The following is a 17,342-nucleotide window of genomic DNA, read 5'->3' as shown; positions in this document are numbered from 1 at the left end:
TGTGTAGATGTTCTGCTGATACAGCAATGCAAGATTAATGTTTGTTATTCGGCGGTTGGAAATAAAACTTTCCGCCTAAATTCCAAGTTAATGGATTGTAAGCAAGAGAGTGAAAGACAGAGAAACTTTGTACATAACCTACAGACTTAGAATTAATGGAATAATAAACCCTGAGGGTCCTTCAAGGTAACATCACAATTGAGCTGGACACTCTGCCTTCAGCATCTTTTGAAACACTGAAAGTAGTATCCGCTGATTAACTATGTCTAAATCTATGGAGACCAAAAAAAACGGAAAGGAAGCCATCTTGTATGAAGGGGTGTTATGGTGAACATGAATGAATGACTGTATATATTTCGGGAAAAAGTAAGACAGATGGACCTGGTAAAGTTACAGATTCTAATCTCAAAGGTGCCAAGGACAAAGAGTGAGTGAAGACCAGGTACCCACCCTGGTGGTAGTGGCTGTGGTCTCTCCCAAGTAGTCGTCCTGGTGTTGTGGTCTACGTAGTACGTTCTCCCATGCGGGTCTTTCCTCTGCTCCCATCTAAAGGATACAGCAATTGTTTGATAATTCCAAGATCTTGGCTAGAATGTCACTTCAAGGTAAATACATCATCATTAAATAAAATAGATATTTAACATGAAACAGAAAAGGGGCTGGTGGTGGTCATCTTTACCCTGGTGGTAGAGGATCTGGAGCTCCAGCATTGGGGGTCTGTTGTTGGGGCTTGGCCCCATCTGCTGTTTCAGTGGCACTGCTACTAGGGCTACCACCACCAGCTCCTGAAGCATTTGCTTCTCCCAGTGCTGGGGAGGGAGAGGAAGATGATGAGGTGGCTGTGGTGGTGGTAGCGGTGGTGGCCCCCGTGGCTGCTGGGGTTTCTGTGGAGGAAGCAGCAACAGCATTGCTATCAGGAGGGTTAGCAGCAGAAGAGGGGGCTGGAGCCTGTGTGGAGGGTGGCTGAGAGGTGCTGTTTGGTGATGTGACAGAGTCTGGCGGGACAGCATCTTGACTGCAGTCCTCGTGGTCGTCTGCATGAGACAGCACATCACCCGTTGTAGCAGATGATAGCCCGAGAGCCACGTCACAGGACTCCCCATTGACTGCAGGGCAATTCAGAGGAAGACAATGGTGCGGTTTGAAAGCACGGAATAAACTCTTTCTAATTCCATGACTTGATGTCTGTGATTTGCCTATCTTACAACAAGTCTAGTAGTCTAGAAATCTACATACATTATGAACCAATCCATCTCGATTAAACCATCTGGCTTATTAGCAGGTATTCATCACACATTCACAGAATCGGCTATCGGTTTATTAATAGATATACGTTAATAGAGATTAGCCAAAATGTTCTCTTGACCTAAAACATCCACAAAACGTTTTGTGTTTTGTCTGGGGAAACCTTTGATACTTGTTACCAATGTACAGCGAAAAGAAGACAGAGTTTTGACCTGAATATTTCCGCTGTATGCTCTGGAAGCCCCAAAATGTTGCCCACTGCCCCCAGAAGCTTATTCATCGTCAGACAATAGCTGATGGGCTTAGAGATTAATCAGCTAGTGTGTGTCGTTGTGAAACTTCTTTACTCTGAACTATTGTCTTAAAAAACAGTGCGTGTCAGTGCATGTCTTGGTCTCTGTACCAAAAGTCAGCCTGTAGAACTCTCTGTGCTCAATGGAGCAAACTGCTTTTAACCACTGACTGGATGTTTTTATTTGAAATTCAAACTGGACATTCTAAAACTAATGTAAAAAAATACCATGAAATCGAACCACCCGATTTCTTGTGTGTGGAAGTATTTTAGACCCATGACAAATGTGACAACCCTTTTTTGGCATTTTGAATAACACATTGATATTCTTGAGCCAAAATCAGCTCAGTGTTATCAGTCTGCTCTTGCTGCTCTGTCTGTCCTCCTCAGCACACTGCACTCGGCTTATTTTCTCCCCACTTTCTTTCTGTCTATCCCTCCAGGGAGTTTTCCACAGAGGTGCTGACAGCAGCAGAGATTACAGGCCCCATTTAATGAAAATGAATCTACTGTTCTTCTCTACTGCTCTGTGCGCTGACTAAGTGAACCATGAAGCACCCTGCCCAGGCACTGCAATAACTACCGGCTGAAAATATGCACGTCTAAGACCAAGATGCTCCGATAGTGATCATCAGAACTTTATCCTATACATTCAGTATATATTTTGTCAAGTTCCTAAGTGATTCATATTCAGTGATACTATCAGTCTGAAGGCGATCATACTCATAAATGGAAACAAAAAAAAAAAAAGAAAAGAAAAGCTCACAAACAAACTGTTTAAATTAAAACACAGGGGTTTCATTTAAGTTACGGCAATTCACACCAGTGATAATTCAAACTCACCGGTCCTACTTTCTGTGTCACTGTCTGAGGGCTGGTAGACTGGGGTGGAGTTGGTTGTGGTGTCTCCATTGAGAATGTGACCGAGGGCAGGGCTACAGGAGGTGGAAGGCACCTGAGCATCCAAACCGTAGGAGGCCGAACAAGAATCTGACCTTGGGTCCAGGTCAGTACCATTCACCGTGCTTTAGGTTAGAGAACACAAACATTTATTAACTCTATACTTTACTTGATATAATTGACATGTATACAGTTTTGCTAAAATGAAGATGTCAATTTTTTAAATAAAACTAAAATTATAAAGCCACAATATCCTGGATATCAGCGCTGCCATGTTGAGCTGATGAAGTAATTTGGAGCCAAAGTCTGTGCAGGAGTTCAGCCACGGTACTGAGGTCCTGCCGACACAACCCCGTGGCCAATTGAGACAGCTGGCAATAATAAAAGTCTCCCCCACATCTTCACAGCATCAAATAACAAATTAATGCTTAGGTTGATATGAAACCATGTTTGGGAAATATTTATTCAGTGTGTAGTTTGATTTTTCTAGGGTTAGCCCCTTCCCTGTCTGCTGACATGTAGGGGGATATGACATCATCTGCAGCCAGCCCTGAGGGAGCTATTGAGATCTTGCTTCACCTTTGGAAGCTGACCGATGTTTATCTTTGTATACAGTCAAGGGACCACACTAACACAAAAAAAAAAGATCTGCCATACGAGTCAAATTGAGGTTTTGTCTAGGCCAGGGTGTTAACAGAAGACCAGCTGGTCACAAGGGGAGAAAATTTCAGTACGACAAAGGAAAATCTTAAAAGCTCCTATTATTATATTTTCTTATGCTGCAGGCCCTGTCAGTCAAATCTGGTCAAAGACGATGCAGATCTACTGGGTTTCACTCTGTTAAACTCTTGGAATAATATCAACAATGTGTCTTTTTTTTCTTCAAAAACAGTTTTTCATTTTGTCATAAATATTTAATTTTGTAGAGAAATAAAGAGTGTTGAACTAATGCAGCAACTTTTATTCAATGAACTTAATTTTGTAATTGTCACTGACCTCAATGGTCTGATTTAACGCTGTGACGATTAGCACCTACCTTTCAAACTTATTAAATATAGACGTGGTCACAATAACTGCAATTATTTTCAGGCTTTGTAAATCACACTGGTGTGCTAAATTAAAGTATTTGCATTTATTCCTCCCAATATTTTGCGCACTCGGGTTGAAAAGCCCGATACTCTATATTCATTAAGGCAAACGTACTAAATGGACAGTGCGTGGTATTCTGCACACAATCCTCAGAGCGCACGATTAGTAGATGAGCTTGCATGTTTTTTTGCGGTTGAAATCAAGTTTGCCCACGTTTTACACGCACAAACCTTTAGAAGATCAGGCACTAAGTTTTTCCTACTTCCCTGCTTGTGCCTTGCAGTCCTCTCAGCAACTGCAATGCAGAGGAGAGGAGCCAGGCAGCCACAAACATCTTAACCCCCCCTCCCAACCAACCTCTCGTCTGGTGCTACGAGCAGACGTGCCTCCTTTGTGGCTTTCAATAAAAATCCTGTTAGCCTCATTGAAGGGCACTTTAACAGTGTAACTGATAACAGAATAAAGCCGGATGAATTTAAGCAGGAGCAGGGGATAAACAGGATGGAGAGGACACAGAGAGACAAAAGACAGACCTCTGTGATGGTAAAAAAAAAATTTAAAGATGTTTTTAATGAGATGCACGACAAAAGAAAATGAGTATCATAAGTAAATTGACCTTCATATAATGCTTTAGGGCTTTAAGACAATCATGCTAACATACAACTTTTACCAGCCTGTTGGCATTCTGTTAGCTAAAATATGTGGTTCATTTAGTTTGTTTACCTGTTAGCAGCCCTTGAGGAAGTGGACGACGAGTCTCCATTTTCATGGATGGCATCACCATTCTGCTGGACTTCTGGGAAGAATTGGAAGAACAATGTAAAATGTCTACAGTATGTATTTGTATATTTTCTCTTGTTTGCCCTCAGATTGTCACTTGTTATATATGGTACATTAAAAATAAAATCTCAACCAATCCAAAACACAAGGACTGAGCTCACTGGTGCCATTTGCAGCATTGCCGTTGGTAAGCTGTGCTGGTTCCTCCTGGTCGGTAACGGTCAGTCCATCTAGGTAAACAGTCAGCTCCCCCACAGGCACGATGACTCCCTTCTGCTCCACACTCAGCTTCAGCACTTCCTTCACATTCTCCACTGCAGAGATGTCATGGGATGAGGGATTATAATGTGAATGACAAAACCACAAAAAACTCAAAGCAATCAATTAGAACATCTGTTGTGGTCAAATAAGAATCAAAAGCACACTGATCTGCACTGTTTATTACCAGACTATAAACTGGCTTAACAGATTAAGAGTGCTACTACTATAAATCAACCGGAGGCCAAACAGAAAACCAAAGCAAATCTTGTGTGCCATCTTTTTAATGATATGATCTGACTTTTCCAAGAATTTTATTGTATTTAATCTAGAATGTTCATTCTGTTTGGACTATAGTAGAGTATACAAAAGATATGACAAAGTACAAAGAGCAAAGTAACAAAAAGACAGAACAAGTTCAGAATGCATAGCTCTGATGTTGACTAGTCTAATCAAATCATATCTTTATGGACTTGCTGTTCTATGGTACTGTAGTAACACATGGCAATATTATATTCCAATATAGTTCAGTATATTGGATATTTGATCATACATTTTCTGTCATGCTGCTCCAGTGCTTTCATCAGGTCCAGTGTGGCTTTGCCCAGCAGAGCGTCTGCTTTCAGGGTGTTGTGACTCCATACTTTGAAATCCACCTGTGTGTGTGGTGTTACACTCCTAGATGATCAGGAACACACAAACAAACAGCAGTATTGTCAGATCAGACTTGTTTTTTAATCGAACGTATAAAAACAATATACGAGTTTCCTAGCATCTTTCTGAATTCTACAGAGGTTTGGCAAAGCCCAACAATACATTTTGTTTGACAAAGAAATAATGCAAATAAAAGTAAAATAACAAAAAGAAACCACACACATATTTAGATGCTTCTCGTTCTTCTAGATTACATTTGCATCATATGGTCAAAACAACCAAATAAGTTAATACCAAGTTTATAGCTGGAATAGTCATAGCTAGTCATGGTAAACAAATTGAAATAATTTCTCAATTTTATAACCTCTGTTCCAACTCCAAAAAATCAGCATGTAGAGCGACTGCTGTACTCAGCTCACACAAGCTGCCTATTTATGTTTTCTGTCCTCTCGCGCTACACAACACAGGCAGAGTCACCGTATTAATGGTTGACCACATCAGCCCTAGTACACAAAAGATTCACGGAGCGAAGTTAAGACCATGAAGAAAGCAGCACTCTGGCTCGCCAGTGATAATTACCCAGTCAAGACAATTAGCATTTACAAGGAAATGTCTTTGGCATTTGGAAGACATTCAGAAGTCAAAGAGCTGCAAGTGTCTGCTATGTTCAGGCTGCAGGCTCCAATAGTGTCTCAAATGATACAAAGAGCTCTGTGTGTTGTTGTACAGCATTTGTCCTTGTTCTAATAATTATCAGATGAGCCACCCGAGGGATTTCCTGGCCATATTAAGAATTTCAAGAGAATACATTTTCTAAAACTTGTTTCAAAAGCCTTCTGTTTGTTGCATAAAGTATACAGTTCATTTTCACACTAAAATAAGTCCTCGGAAGGAGGAAAGAACTGTTGCTTTATTTTCAACTGCTTTTTACATGGAAGCAAACCGTTTGGGATTCCAAACTTTTTCATGTTTGTGTTACTGTGAATTTACATTGTGCCTCATTTTATCCCTGCTAAAAATAAAGGTTGGATAAAGAGGTTTCATTACTTAGTCTCCATCACTCGGTTCTGAACAACTACATTTCAAAAAAGATCTGTTTTACATTTGAAGTCTCTCTCTCAGCAGGTAACTGAAAATGCTCAATTTAGTGCAGGAGATGGGTGGTGTTTGTTTGTGTAGAGAATGTAGGAAGCACCACACTCACTCGTCCTCTCTAAATTCACACATTCACATATGGGCTCAATCAGACATGACACAGACTTGTACTCTGGAGCTGGCAAGGTTAAGTCTGTTTGATGTCCGTGTAATCTGATTTGGACATTAGCGTTCACACATACGGCTGCTTCGGGTAAAGCAGCTTCTGACACACACAGACGCTCAGAATCTCAGAGTATGCAAATTGATGCATCTTACAGAGTTAGCCTCTCATCCCATTTAGGACTGGAGGAGCTGTGGGACTTCACTGTACGGCGCGACTCCCCCTCCGCTGTCACCTCCACATAAATGGAAGTCCCAAACAGGCTCTTCTTCCTCTTGATCTTGGCACAGGAAACTGGCAGTACATGAGGGAGGCAAAGAAACAAGTGGAGATCTTTACTTTCAACATTTTATATGTTCACTATATAGCCAGCACTTTTTCAAACAGTCATGTTACATAATATGATATGTTATGGATCCCGTTTGGAAGAAAAAAATATTTTTCACACAGTAATTCCTGCTGACTTGGTGCGTCAGCATGAGCACTAAAGGGAGTGATACGGTTGAGAGACTCCCACACATCACAGCCTGGTGTGTTTGGACTCACCAATGGCATGAAGTTGTGACGTTCCTCTGTGGTTATGGCTAGACTCTGCTCTGGATGAGGCTGTGGCCATGTCATACACCACAGTGGGAAACCTTCAGAAAACATACACACGACCCGACAGACAAAGTAAGTTAAGTCATTTCAGGTCTCAGTTTATTTTCAAAGCATTGCTGAAGCATCAGACTTAAACAAAGGGCTGTGCAATCAAATAGCAATTACTATTACAACACAAAATTTTTCAAAAGACAAGAAACACTATAATAATAAAAGAAATGAGACGATAAACAATTATGTAAAAAGCAACACTCATATGAATTAAAAGCAAAGGTATACAGAAAAGTTTTAAAAACAGACAGTGCAGAGAAAATCCTGGCCAACAGTGACATTAAGTGGAATAAGAGTATACAAGTCAAGATGAAGTAAGTGCAGGTATGACCTCTTCAAAATCAACCTTTGATGAGAGCCACAGCTGGATAAACCTGAATTTAATCACCCAATTCAATTTGATCAACTTAAAATCCCTGTACGATATCATACCAAATTTTGAAGGTGGTAAATAGGTCCATCATGGGTACCACCAAATATATGGATGTCAGTTTAACTAATTACTATAACACCATTTTAAGTCATCCAAGCTATGATGCATTTTTGTTTAAAAAATGCAAGGCCTTCCAAAACAGTGGAACGAGACGCCATGCTCTAAGGTATGCTCTAAAAGAGAAACCAGTATTGGCCCGAGAATAGAACCCTGTGGGACTCCACCATAGAGCCCTACGGAGGACACATAGTCACCAATGCGTATATGTACGAACGTGACAAATGTCTGGTAGACAAGTAAGACCTGAATCATTCTAGTGGTGCCTTTCATCCTAACACGGTGCTCTAGGCGAGAGGGGAGGATCATATTTTTTACTGTAACAAATGCAGCTGTGAGATTTAAAGGCATAAAAGAGATCATTAAAATCTTTTGAAAGAACACTGGAACACCTGAAGAATGCCCTGCATGTTTAAAAAAGATGGATGCAATTGTAAGTAAACTTCAAACACAAAGGGCACATAGCCAGTAAATTCACAAATAAGAAACAGGTGAACTCTACAGGGCTCAAGTACAGTTGAGAAGTCTGAGGACTAGCTAGCAACTGCTGTTTGAGCTTGATCCATAATACTGTAAAAATGATATTGATATGCTTGTATGTTGTCCGTCCCTTTTACAATTGATTTAGGGTTGGCCCCTAAAACTAACTAAATCACTGCTGGCCCCATTTCAGTTTAAAACTCTGGTGTCACTGTTTTAGTCTACACAGGCAGAAACTTAGACTCAATGATGAAATGATGATGCAGTCACCAATATTTGTTGCCTGTTTAGATCTTATCTTAACTACCAGCAGTGAATGAAAAACAGTGCTAACACTTACTGTCAGAAACAGTTCCACCTCTTAGTCCAAGGAAAGAAACCCCTACTTTTCGCCATTTGCGTTCCTTGTTAGTAGCATTTTCAACTAAGCAACCAACTGCAAATAGACAATCTGCTTCCTGTTTACACTGTCACGCGTAGGGAGAGAGAAAGAGAGAGATAGAGAGAAAGCCTTTGAAAACTTGGCATGAGTGGAATCATAAACCCTGAGTGTCCTCAGAAAACACTAACATACTTCATTGGACTTCTGGCACAGTGGTTATATTCATATATCAGTACACTTCATTATGGGGTGTGAGTTGAATCCATATGCTCTAATCAATGGAGAAAAAAAACCTTTTAAAACACTAAGTTAGAGATCTTATTGAGAGGTGTAAAACATAGGAACATTATAAAACTGTATTAAACCATGGCGGCCATATTAATGTAGGTAGGTAATAAATGGAAAACACTGTGGAGGCCTATTAATCTGTTTATCCAGTTTCACAAACAGCTCTGCAGGTTTGTGATGATAACAGGGTTCATACACATTTTGACCAATGGATTTCCATGACTTTTCCATGACTTTTCCATGACTTTAAACCAAATTTCCATGACCGAACATTTCGTGAAATCTCGGTGTATACACGAAAAAGTGACAAAATGTAGTATTCAAACTAACAATGAGAATTCCAAGGCATACAGTGTACCTTAAATGACACAAACCCAAGTATGCCTGCTTATATTTTGAGCATATTTCTTTAAAAATATATGAATTATTTAAAACTCAGCGTAAATGAACTAGGGATGGGCATTCGATTAAATTGTCTTAATCGATCGTCGGAAGAATTAACGATCGATTTTTCGATTAATCATTCATATTTTTATAATAAAATTCACTATTTATAGCCTATATTAAAATGCAGTGAAAATAGAAAAAACAGCGTGTTTCCTCATTGAGATCTTTATTACAAGATGAACAACTCTTGTGGCAGTTAAACGGGATCCGTTCAATGTTACACTTGAAAATATGCGCTGCTGTAATCTTGAGCCCCGAGAGAGAGCAGCTAGCCGCTGAGAGCTAGCTCGATCTGACGGCTCTCGACCTCTCAGTCCGGTCGTTGTAACGCCCTCACTCCCGGAACTCCTCACCCAGACCCGGGTCTGTCCGGGTTACCCTCCGCGTGGACTGACGGTCCGTGTGCGGACATGAAGCCGAGCCGCGGATGCTTAACTCCGGGCTGCTTCCTCCAGCTGCTAACAGCCTCGCTGTGCTGCGTTCAGGGCAACTCGGATATTCCGACCTCCTGCCACATAGCGAACATGCAATAGTTTATCGATGAAAAAATGTCATCAATGAAATTCTTAATGATCAATTAATCAATAGTCGAGTAATTATGCCCATCCCTAAAACGAACGACATGAAAATAAGAATAGAACAAATTTCCATGACTTTTCCAAAACTTTTGGGAGATTATTTTTTCCATGACTTTTCCAGGCCTGGAAAAACACATTTTAAAATTCCATGACTTTTCCAGGTTTTCCATGACCGTACGAACCCTGAGTGAATCTTCAAGTTATATTGTTTATGCTGTAATATGCAAGTGTAAAAATGTCCGCTTAAATTATTTTTAAAAAGACAGACACTCCATTCTTAATACAACATTTAAATCTGGTCGAGTAACAAACCTCAGCTATTTGTGAGAATTTCTTTTGAATGATTTAACACATATAATATTTACCAGTACCTAAATCATTTTGTAATATATGAATTCTTCATAAACATAATGCTGGGTAAATATGTTGTATACTTACAACTGGTGTGTGCTGCTTGACCCTCTGGTTCAGCCTACTCCGTGTCCCATGGTTCCTCTGAAACAAAAAAGGATTTCACTCTTAGGACAAAGCAGGCACAACAAGGACCTAACACCGATTTGGTCATACAGTCTATTTTATAAATGTTGACCTAGAAGGTCATCTTGGTGCATCCCTAATCAAAGTCATTAAATGCTTACACATGATTGTGCAGTCAAAATGACTAGCAGAAGATTGAGACATATATTCAACGAAGAGCCTCATGCTTTGAAATACATGAATTGCAGAAAGAAAAAAACAGAATATTGTAAATATGCCAGAAGTAAACTCATAAGTCAGAGTCCCAGGGTGATGACAACAAAGTTATACAGGCATTTAATGCAATCTCCATAATATTTGTATAAGCAGCACAGTAGAAGAAGGGATATTTGCACAGGGATATTTTAACTCCCTGTGCATTTGTGAAGTAATGCATTGCAGATGGTCAAACAACTAAAACCTTGCTATCCTCCTCCAAAATATATTGTGTAGACAACAGACAATGTAGAAAAATGGGATGCGACAAGTTAATGGATGAAGTAATTCTGGACATTTCACCATGATCCCCACGAGTCATACATCACAAAATTATGGTATCCATTAAATAAAATAATGCGGAAAATATGTTTAACGGCACTAGCTCATAGTAAAGAAATCCTCAACAACTGAGAGCAACGTTCATTGCAAGTCTGCATGTACTACATGTGGTTAGAAAAGAGGAATTTCTCCAAGACTGCAGTTGGACTTGGTGGACATGTCGGGCTGTCCCACATCTAGGTTACACCTCATCATGTCGGCTAAAGACCTGTCATACTTTTAACCTATGTGGATCATTTTTTACAGGGTTTAAGTCCATTCTAACCGACAGGTGGATCCTTCCATGCCAGCCACATCATGTGTGAGATGCAATAATTAGTCACAAAATGTATTGGATGAATACAAAATTAGTTAGCAATTACCTAAATAAGTAATTGAATTATGTCTCTGCACAAAATTAACTATTTCTTTAACAATGATGAAGTGAGTATACTCTTGACTGTTTCAGCAAAACAAGAAATTTGAATTGCTCAGTTTCAACTAGCATTTTTTTGCACAATGATCAATTTGAACAGTTTATGTTTAAGTAATTGGCCAATTATTCTAAATTTATACATGAAGGACTAAATACAATTTATTTTCTTGGGGGAGATATTAAATTGCCACAGGTCAAAAGGTTATAAACATGAAAAGAACAACTCTTGAGTAAAAGGTAAGTAGCACAATAATATTTAACAGGTGCTCTATCACCCAAGACACAACAAATATACAAAAACGATATATTATACTGAAGTTTCTTGCCTGCTTAATTTATGTGACAGCTCAATCTCTACTTTATTTTGTAATTATTAGAAGCAATAAAAAAGCTGTCAACTGAGAGGAGACACTGTTTAACCGTGTATATCAGGTCTGTTCCAGTTGTACTTTGTTTCCCTGCCTGTAGTAAGAAAGATCAGTAATAGTTGTATAGTGGTCTATTTGCTTACAAAACAGGTAACAACCATCTTACTGCAAGAAAATGTGTTTCATATTTGTGGTGTATCTGCCAAAAGCTTTTCGAAAGGAGGTTGTTGACAGACATTAAACACGGCACTCATATAGTAGTGCTGCACAGTATATCCAAACCCATGAATTATCTGAATAGCCTGCTATTAAAGAGTTTTAGTAGTTTGTGAATGACAGTGCTTCCACTCCAAGCAGGCATGGAGGGAGTACCTGATAGGCTTGAGCTTACCCGTTGTCCCAAAGCTGATATAAACGGGATAGAGGAGGATGTAAATTCATTTTAAGATGGACACACAAAAGACACTGCTGGTATGCTTGTACTGCTGGTGGATTTTTTACAACAAGAAATCACACACTAAACCCTTAACCGCCAGTATTTGACCACACAGCAGCCACAGCTGCAGCAGGGATTCTTTCCCATATATAATAAAAACTTGCTGTTAATGTTATAGCTAACGGTAGACTCTGTGATGTAAACAGCAATGTTAATGCTGTTTGCTTTCTCCAGAGAATGACCACAAAATGGGGTCCGGATATTCTCTGGAGTTTGCCTTTCACATGGGAATAGTGCATTTTCAGATTCTCCAGTCAGAAGCATTCACAACAACACAAATCTACAGAGGCAGCATACAAGAGGCAGTACGAAAAGTATTAATTCCACTGCAGAGATCACGTTTTTGTTTACAAAATTCGCACATCCACATCCTCTGGAGAAACTGGTTATGTTGGTTGATATTGGTAAAGCAATGACCCTAATATATTAATACATTATTAATACTTGATTTGGGCACCGCTTGCTCTGTGTTGTCACTGACAATGTGAATTTACTGACACAACAGTGAACGTTCCCCAAAAAGAATAAATTATGATTTTATCAATCAAGTAATACAAAAACGTTTTCTTCCAACATCCTCATTTGGTTGCTTATAATGAAAAGCGCATTTATCAAAGAGTGAGAATGGCTACATTTCCCTCCACATATTGTGTGAAAACGTATGGGTAAAATTTCAACTCTATAGTGTCTGTAGGCTTTTGGTTAAATATTCTTTTAAAAACAACAATAATTTTAATGTGGTTGAAGTGTACACTGTTTATTCACTGTCTTGAAAATACACAGTTAAATTTAAAACAACATTCAAATACACAGTTGAGTATCTACAGAACCAAAACACAAAAACTTCTTTCATAAGTAACAGCCTGTAACTCTGCAATTATATCATGATTTTATGTTTCTTATTTCTTATTTTTATTAGGGGCGGATGAGCCTAAAGGACGTAGATGTGACGACCATGTGTTGTCTCCAGTTGCAAAGAAGAAGAAATTAGCACTGGGTTGTAATGATTATAAAAGCTCAATTCAATCAAAGTCATAACTTTAATAATTTTAAGTTTCATGAGTGCAAGATTTGATTTAAATTTAAATAAACTGTTGCTTGTGGAGTAGTAATCAATAGTTTTTGATATATAAAATAGTTTAGACTAAACGTACTTCACAGAAAAGCAAGAATTTGTTAGTGTATCAAATTCTTTAAAGGACCAAACGTTCCGTGTGAGGATTTTTTGGACAATTCTTTAAAACCTATGGAGAACATTCAATGAGAAACTAGATCTGCACACTGAGTGCTCATTCAGGCCCCTGTGAGACATAATTTATGTGGGACGTTGTAACATCCGAGGACGTCTTATGTAGACTGTAATTCACATCGCTAGCTGATTAGCGACACAGCGTAGCAATTAGCCATACTTCTTAGCCTTAGTTAGAGAAGTAGCGTCAAGCTAGGTGGGTTTGTTTCAGCAGCCAGCATTCATTTGACCAATCTTAGCTACACTCAGGCTCCACCTCTTTGCCCATATTTCAAATAGGCAGAGATTGAGGTGCCTACTCTGAACTTCAAAATGGCACTTTGGAAACCTGTGGGTCTCATCATGGCATTGTTTCAGTATCGTATAAAGATATCTAAGTCAGAAGTGTACAACAACACTGCTATAAATATTATTAAGGTCCTCAAGGTTCCACATATTTAACAATTTACACACCAACACGCATAACCAGGCCTATACACATAAGATCAGGGTTCCCCACTTCATCGCTAACATGAACAGGATTGAAGTCCCTTTTCAAGCATACACAGCACATCCATAAAATATGGAAAAACTAACGAAAAACAAGCCATGGTCTCAATAAATGTTATAATAGAAGGCGTCAGGAGGTTTTCATCAGTCCGTCTAGCCCAAATAGAGTTTCACTGCAGCAAATTTCTGATTACTTCACAGTTTAGCCTCAGTAAAGAGACAGAGATTGTGCCTTTAAATGTCTCTACATAAAGGGAAAGTGTCAGTATGTCACCGAGCTCTTCACCTAGGTTTTTGATTTAGATTACTATTCCTTATGTTGGTATTACACACCAGTATCACACAGTGGTGGCAGGCTATAACTCTTCGGGTTCAAAAGGTGAAAGGAACAATATTTAAGAGCCATCCAGCAAAAGTTGTTTCTTAGGTGAAAGCTTCTTGTTTGCATTTACCTACCAGTGTGGCAACAAACTAAACACTGACAACAAGGAAGCTAACTAATGGTCCTTAAATACAATAACGAGGAGTGTACAGAAACCCTCCTCAGCCACTGAAATAACTGTTTGACCATCTTGTGTACCATATCCACAAAAGTTGAATGGAGACAGCCTGGCCCTAACCTTTATTGAAAGTGATTCCCATCAGGTGTTGACTGAAGCTGGGCTCAGACTGCAGGAATTTCAGGCTGATTTAACCTTGACTAGGTCGCAGTGAGAATCAAAGGAGGATCCTTAGTCGCTACTGATGTTCAACCCAAATATTAGTCGTCCTTGGCTGTGAACCCCCCACAGAATCATAGGGGCCGCCCTGATAATTATCAAAAATTTTAATATTTATGATTTCAAATTGGGATGATTACGTCAGTAGTTTCAGAGTGGAACAAAGCTGTTGAAACAGGGACCACAAAACAAACTACTGTAAGTGTAGTGGACAGCTATGCTGCAGGAAAGGCTTGTCGAGATGTTCGTCTACACATATTTAACTAACAATTAAAATCTCCCCCTCCGGTTCTCGCCGCAAAAGTAAGACATGTTGACCACGTCACACCAACCATTTTCTCATTCAAACTAGTTTTTTTTCTGCTTTGGATTTATATCACTGCAACCAACAGTCCCACTAAGCCGGTTACCATTGTTTTATTTTTGTTTGCACCTTTTTCTTCAGGAGATCATGTCAGAGATGTGACATGAGGAGGTGCGTCACAAATGGACTGGAGTGATGAGCTTAACAACATTCTGTAGTGGGTGTTGTGCCATTATTTTCAACTCTTGTAGTGTGTGCATGTTTGTGATTAGAGGAAGCACATCTGTGAAGATTCCCCTCTAGTGTGTGATACAAAATCGGCCTGGATTTTAGCCCTCCTGTAATCTGAGCCCAGTTTAAGTCCATATTTACTGGGTTACCACTGTGGTATCCCGTCTTTGCCTGTGTGTGACTCTTACAGTGCAAGTGTTACATTGTTCCTCTCCAATATTTATAGAAGGGGCGCTACTGATATGTTGTAGCAATGCTGTATTAAATAGCGGCATGCCAGCCTCTTGACAGGCCTACGTCTACCTGTGTCTTGTCTCAGGTATTGTGCACAAACACGAGACACAAAACGTCAACGCCTCTAAAAGTTAGAAGATCTCCCATGTTGTTTTCTCTTCACATGTCACAATCCGGTAAACAACAGCATAGATAATTCAGTAATAAGGGAGTAGACTGTCTACACTTACAAACTCTCCCTAGCTTACAAAAGCATGTTATTTCAAACGCTAACACTGATCATAAACACACTACCTCTGGCTTGATTAACGCACACCGACTAACTTTTGATAATCCACCCACTTGCTAATGTTAGCTCATAAACAAACTGCTAGCCTCCGTGTGGTAAACGTATACAATCTTGGCCAGTGTTTTGTAAACTTGTGTTCGCATACGTGCAGCATCTGTCAGATGAGGCAGGCTAACTACATGTAGCCATGTACTGACACCAGCTGAAGTCAGCTAGCTGAGCCATCAATAAACTACCAGTTAGCTACAGAGCAAAATAACCGTTCACTGATGTTTGTTGGGAGTAGCTAGCTTAAAGCTAGCTGACTGCCCCAACTGACGTTACGATATCCAGATGGCTAACCAGATAACAGTGTCTTCACACAAATTAAACAACACAACGTGCCGGTTGAATCTATAAGAACACAACAGACACGGCTAGTTTAGCAAGCTAACGTCACAAACTTAGCTAGTATCCCACTGCTGCCAGCTAGCCTAACGTGCTAACTGACTTAGCTACTTAGCAGCCGGGCTAATTGTCCGCCATCGCGGAGCTAGTCAGTTTGGTTCACGTTAACTCAGACTTGGCATCAATTCTTTCTGACACCGAGAGGAAGTTGGTTGTTTGAGCCGGACGAGCAATGGAGTGTTAGCTTACCCTCGAGCCCCACGTCCTGCCCACTCTGCGGCTCTCTCAACGTGACAGTTGTCGGTAAAGAACCCAAACAGACAGGCCCCACAGTCCGCTACGGGGCTCTTGCCATCTCTGAGCAGAAGCCTCCGACCGGCGAGCAGTCCACCCCAAATCCTGCTGTGTAATAACACGGGACACGAGTCAGCCCCAGTCAACACTGCACATCTATGTGTTGTTCCTGCAAAACAACAAATACAAAACGCTCTGTTCGTTGGAGTACTTAATTAGAAGTGTGTAAACTATGACACTGTGCATCTCTCATTAGTGATAATGTTTGTCTCAAATCTCAAGACTTGTTTTTATCTCCTCTCATCATTCACCAGTTCACTCTTTCAGTTTCTCCTGCAGCATATTACACTGGTTTCCAGCCGGAGTGATCAGGAGCCCAGGGGGTCTCAAAGTACATCTGAAGGGTCACAAGGAGGAAATACATTATAATATTAATAATAAACTTTATTTATCTCAGAACTTTTTAAAATCAGTGTTTTTGTGCTTTAACAGCAAAGTTAGAAAAGTGAATATCTAAAGTAAATACTTAGCGTTCTTTTACTGGCTTGTTGATCAGATATTAGCACATTAGACGACTGACTGCTTACTGACTGCAGTTTGTCTTTATTGTTTTTTTACTGGATGTGCTTTGTCTCATATGTTGTGTTGCTACTTACTGTTATCCATTGTACCTGTCTGAATATTAGCTTGTATATATTGCTTGTATGTGTTGACTACAACAATAGCTTTATTTACATTTTAGGTTGCAGTTTTAAAAACTGGCCAGGGACAACAGATGAAAATTTGCCTGTTTAGCTAACTCGGCCTCATTTACAGTCATTTTGCGGTTGGTGAATGAGCATAGTCCTTGTCAAACAAATGGAATATATGAAAATGAAATATAAGACAAATAATAGTCAGCAGGATGCAATGTGAGCTATGTCACGTGAAACTTGAACGCATAATACGATAATTACAGTCAAAGAAAAGGTGAAAAGAAAACAATAAAAACAGTAAAAACA

At 39.7% G+C, this 17,342-nt stretch overlaps 1 protein-coding gene across 3 annotated transcripts in view; it reads right to left on the bottom strand.

The window, feature by feature from the left end:
• Window positions 1-16,501, bottom strand: part of LOC133026582 (NEDD4-like E3 ubiquitin-protein ligase WWP1) — a 29,313-nt gene extending 12,812 nt beyond the window's left edge. Inside the window, exons 1-10 of one of the 3 annotated variants that reach the window (XM_061093467.1) lie at window positions 16,297-16,501; window positions 10,231-10,287; window positions 7,023-7,114; window positions 6,632-6,770; window positions 5,118-5,242; window positions 4,468-4,620; window positions 4,250-4,319; window positions 2,381-2,562; window positions 680-1,106; window positions 451-546 (exon numbers count right to left, since the gene is read on the bottom strand). In XM_061093467.1, coding sequence (XP_060949450.1) covers window positions 451-546; window positions 680-1,106; window positions 2,381-2,562; window positions 4,250-4,319; window positions 4,468-4,620; window positions 5,118-5,242; window positions 6,632-6,770; window positions 7,023-7,092 — 1,262 coding nt within the window. In that variant the 5' untranslated portion in view covers window positions 7,093-7,114; window positions 10,231-10,287; window positions 16,297-16,501. Of the gene's footprint in view, window positions 1-450; window positions 547-679; window positions 1,107-2,380; window positions 2,563-4,249; window positions 4,323-4,467; window positions 4,621-5,117; window positions 5,243-6,631; window positions 6,771-7,022; window positions 7,115-10,230; window positions 10,288-16,296 lie in introns of all 3 variants that reach the window. The other 2 variants (XM_061093466.1, XM_061093468.1) reach the window with 2 other exon arrangements.
• Window positions 16,502-17,342: the final 841 nt, after the last annotated feature.

This window comes from Limanda limanda, chromosome 20 (assembly GCF_963576545.1).
Source record: "Limanda limanda chromosome 20, fLimLim1.1, whole genome shotgun sequence".
Lineage (NCBI taxonomy): Eukaryota > Metazoa > Chordata > Actinopteri > Pleuronectiformes > Pleuronectidae > Limanda > Limanda limanda.
Note: the sequence above shows the minus strand (reverse complement) of the source record. Positions and strands in the feature narration are given on the sequence as shown.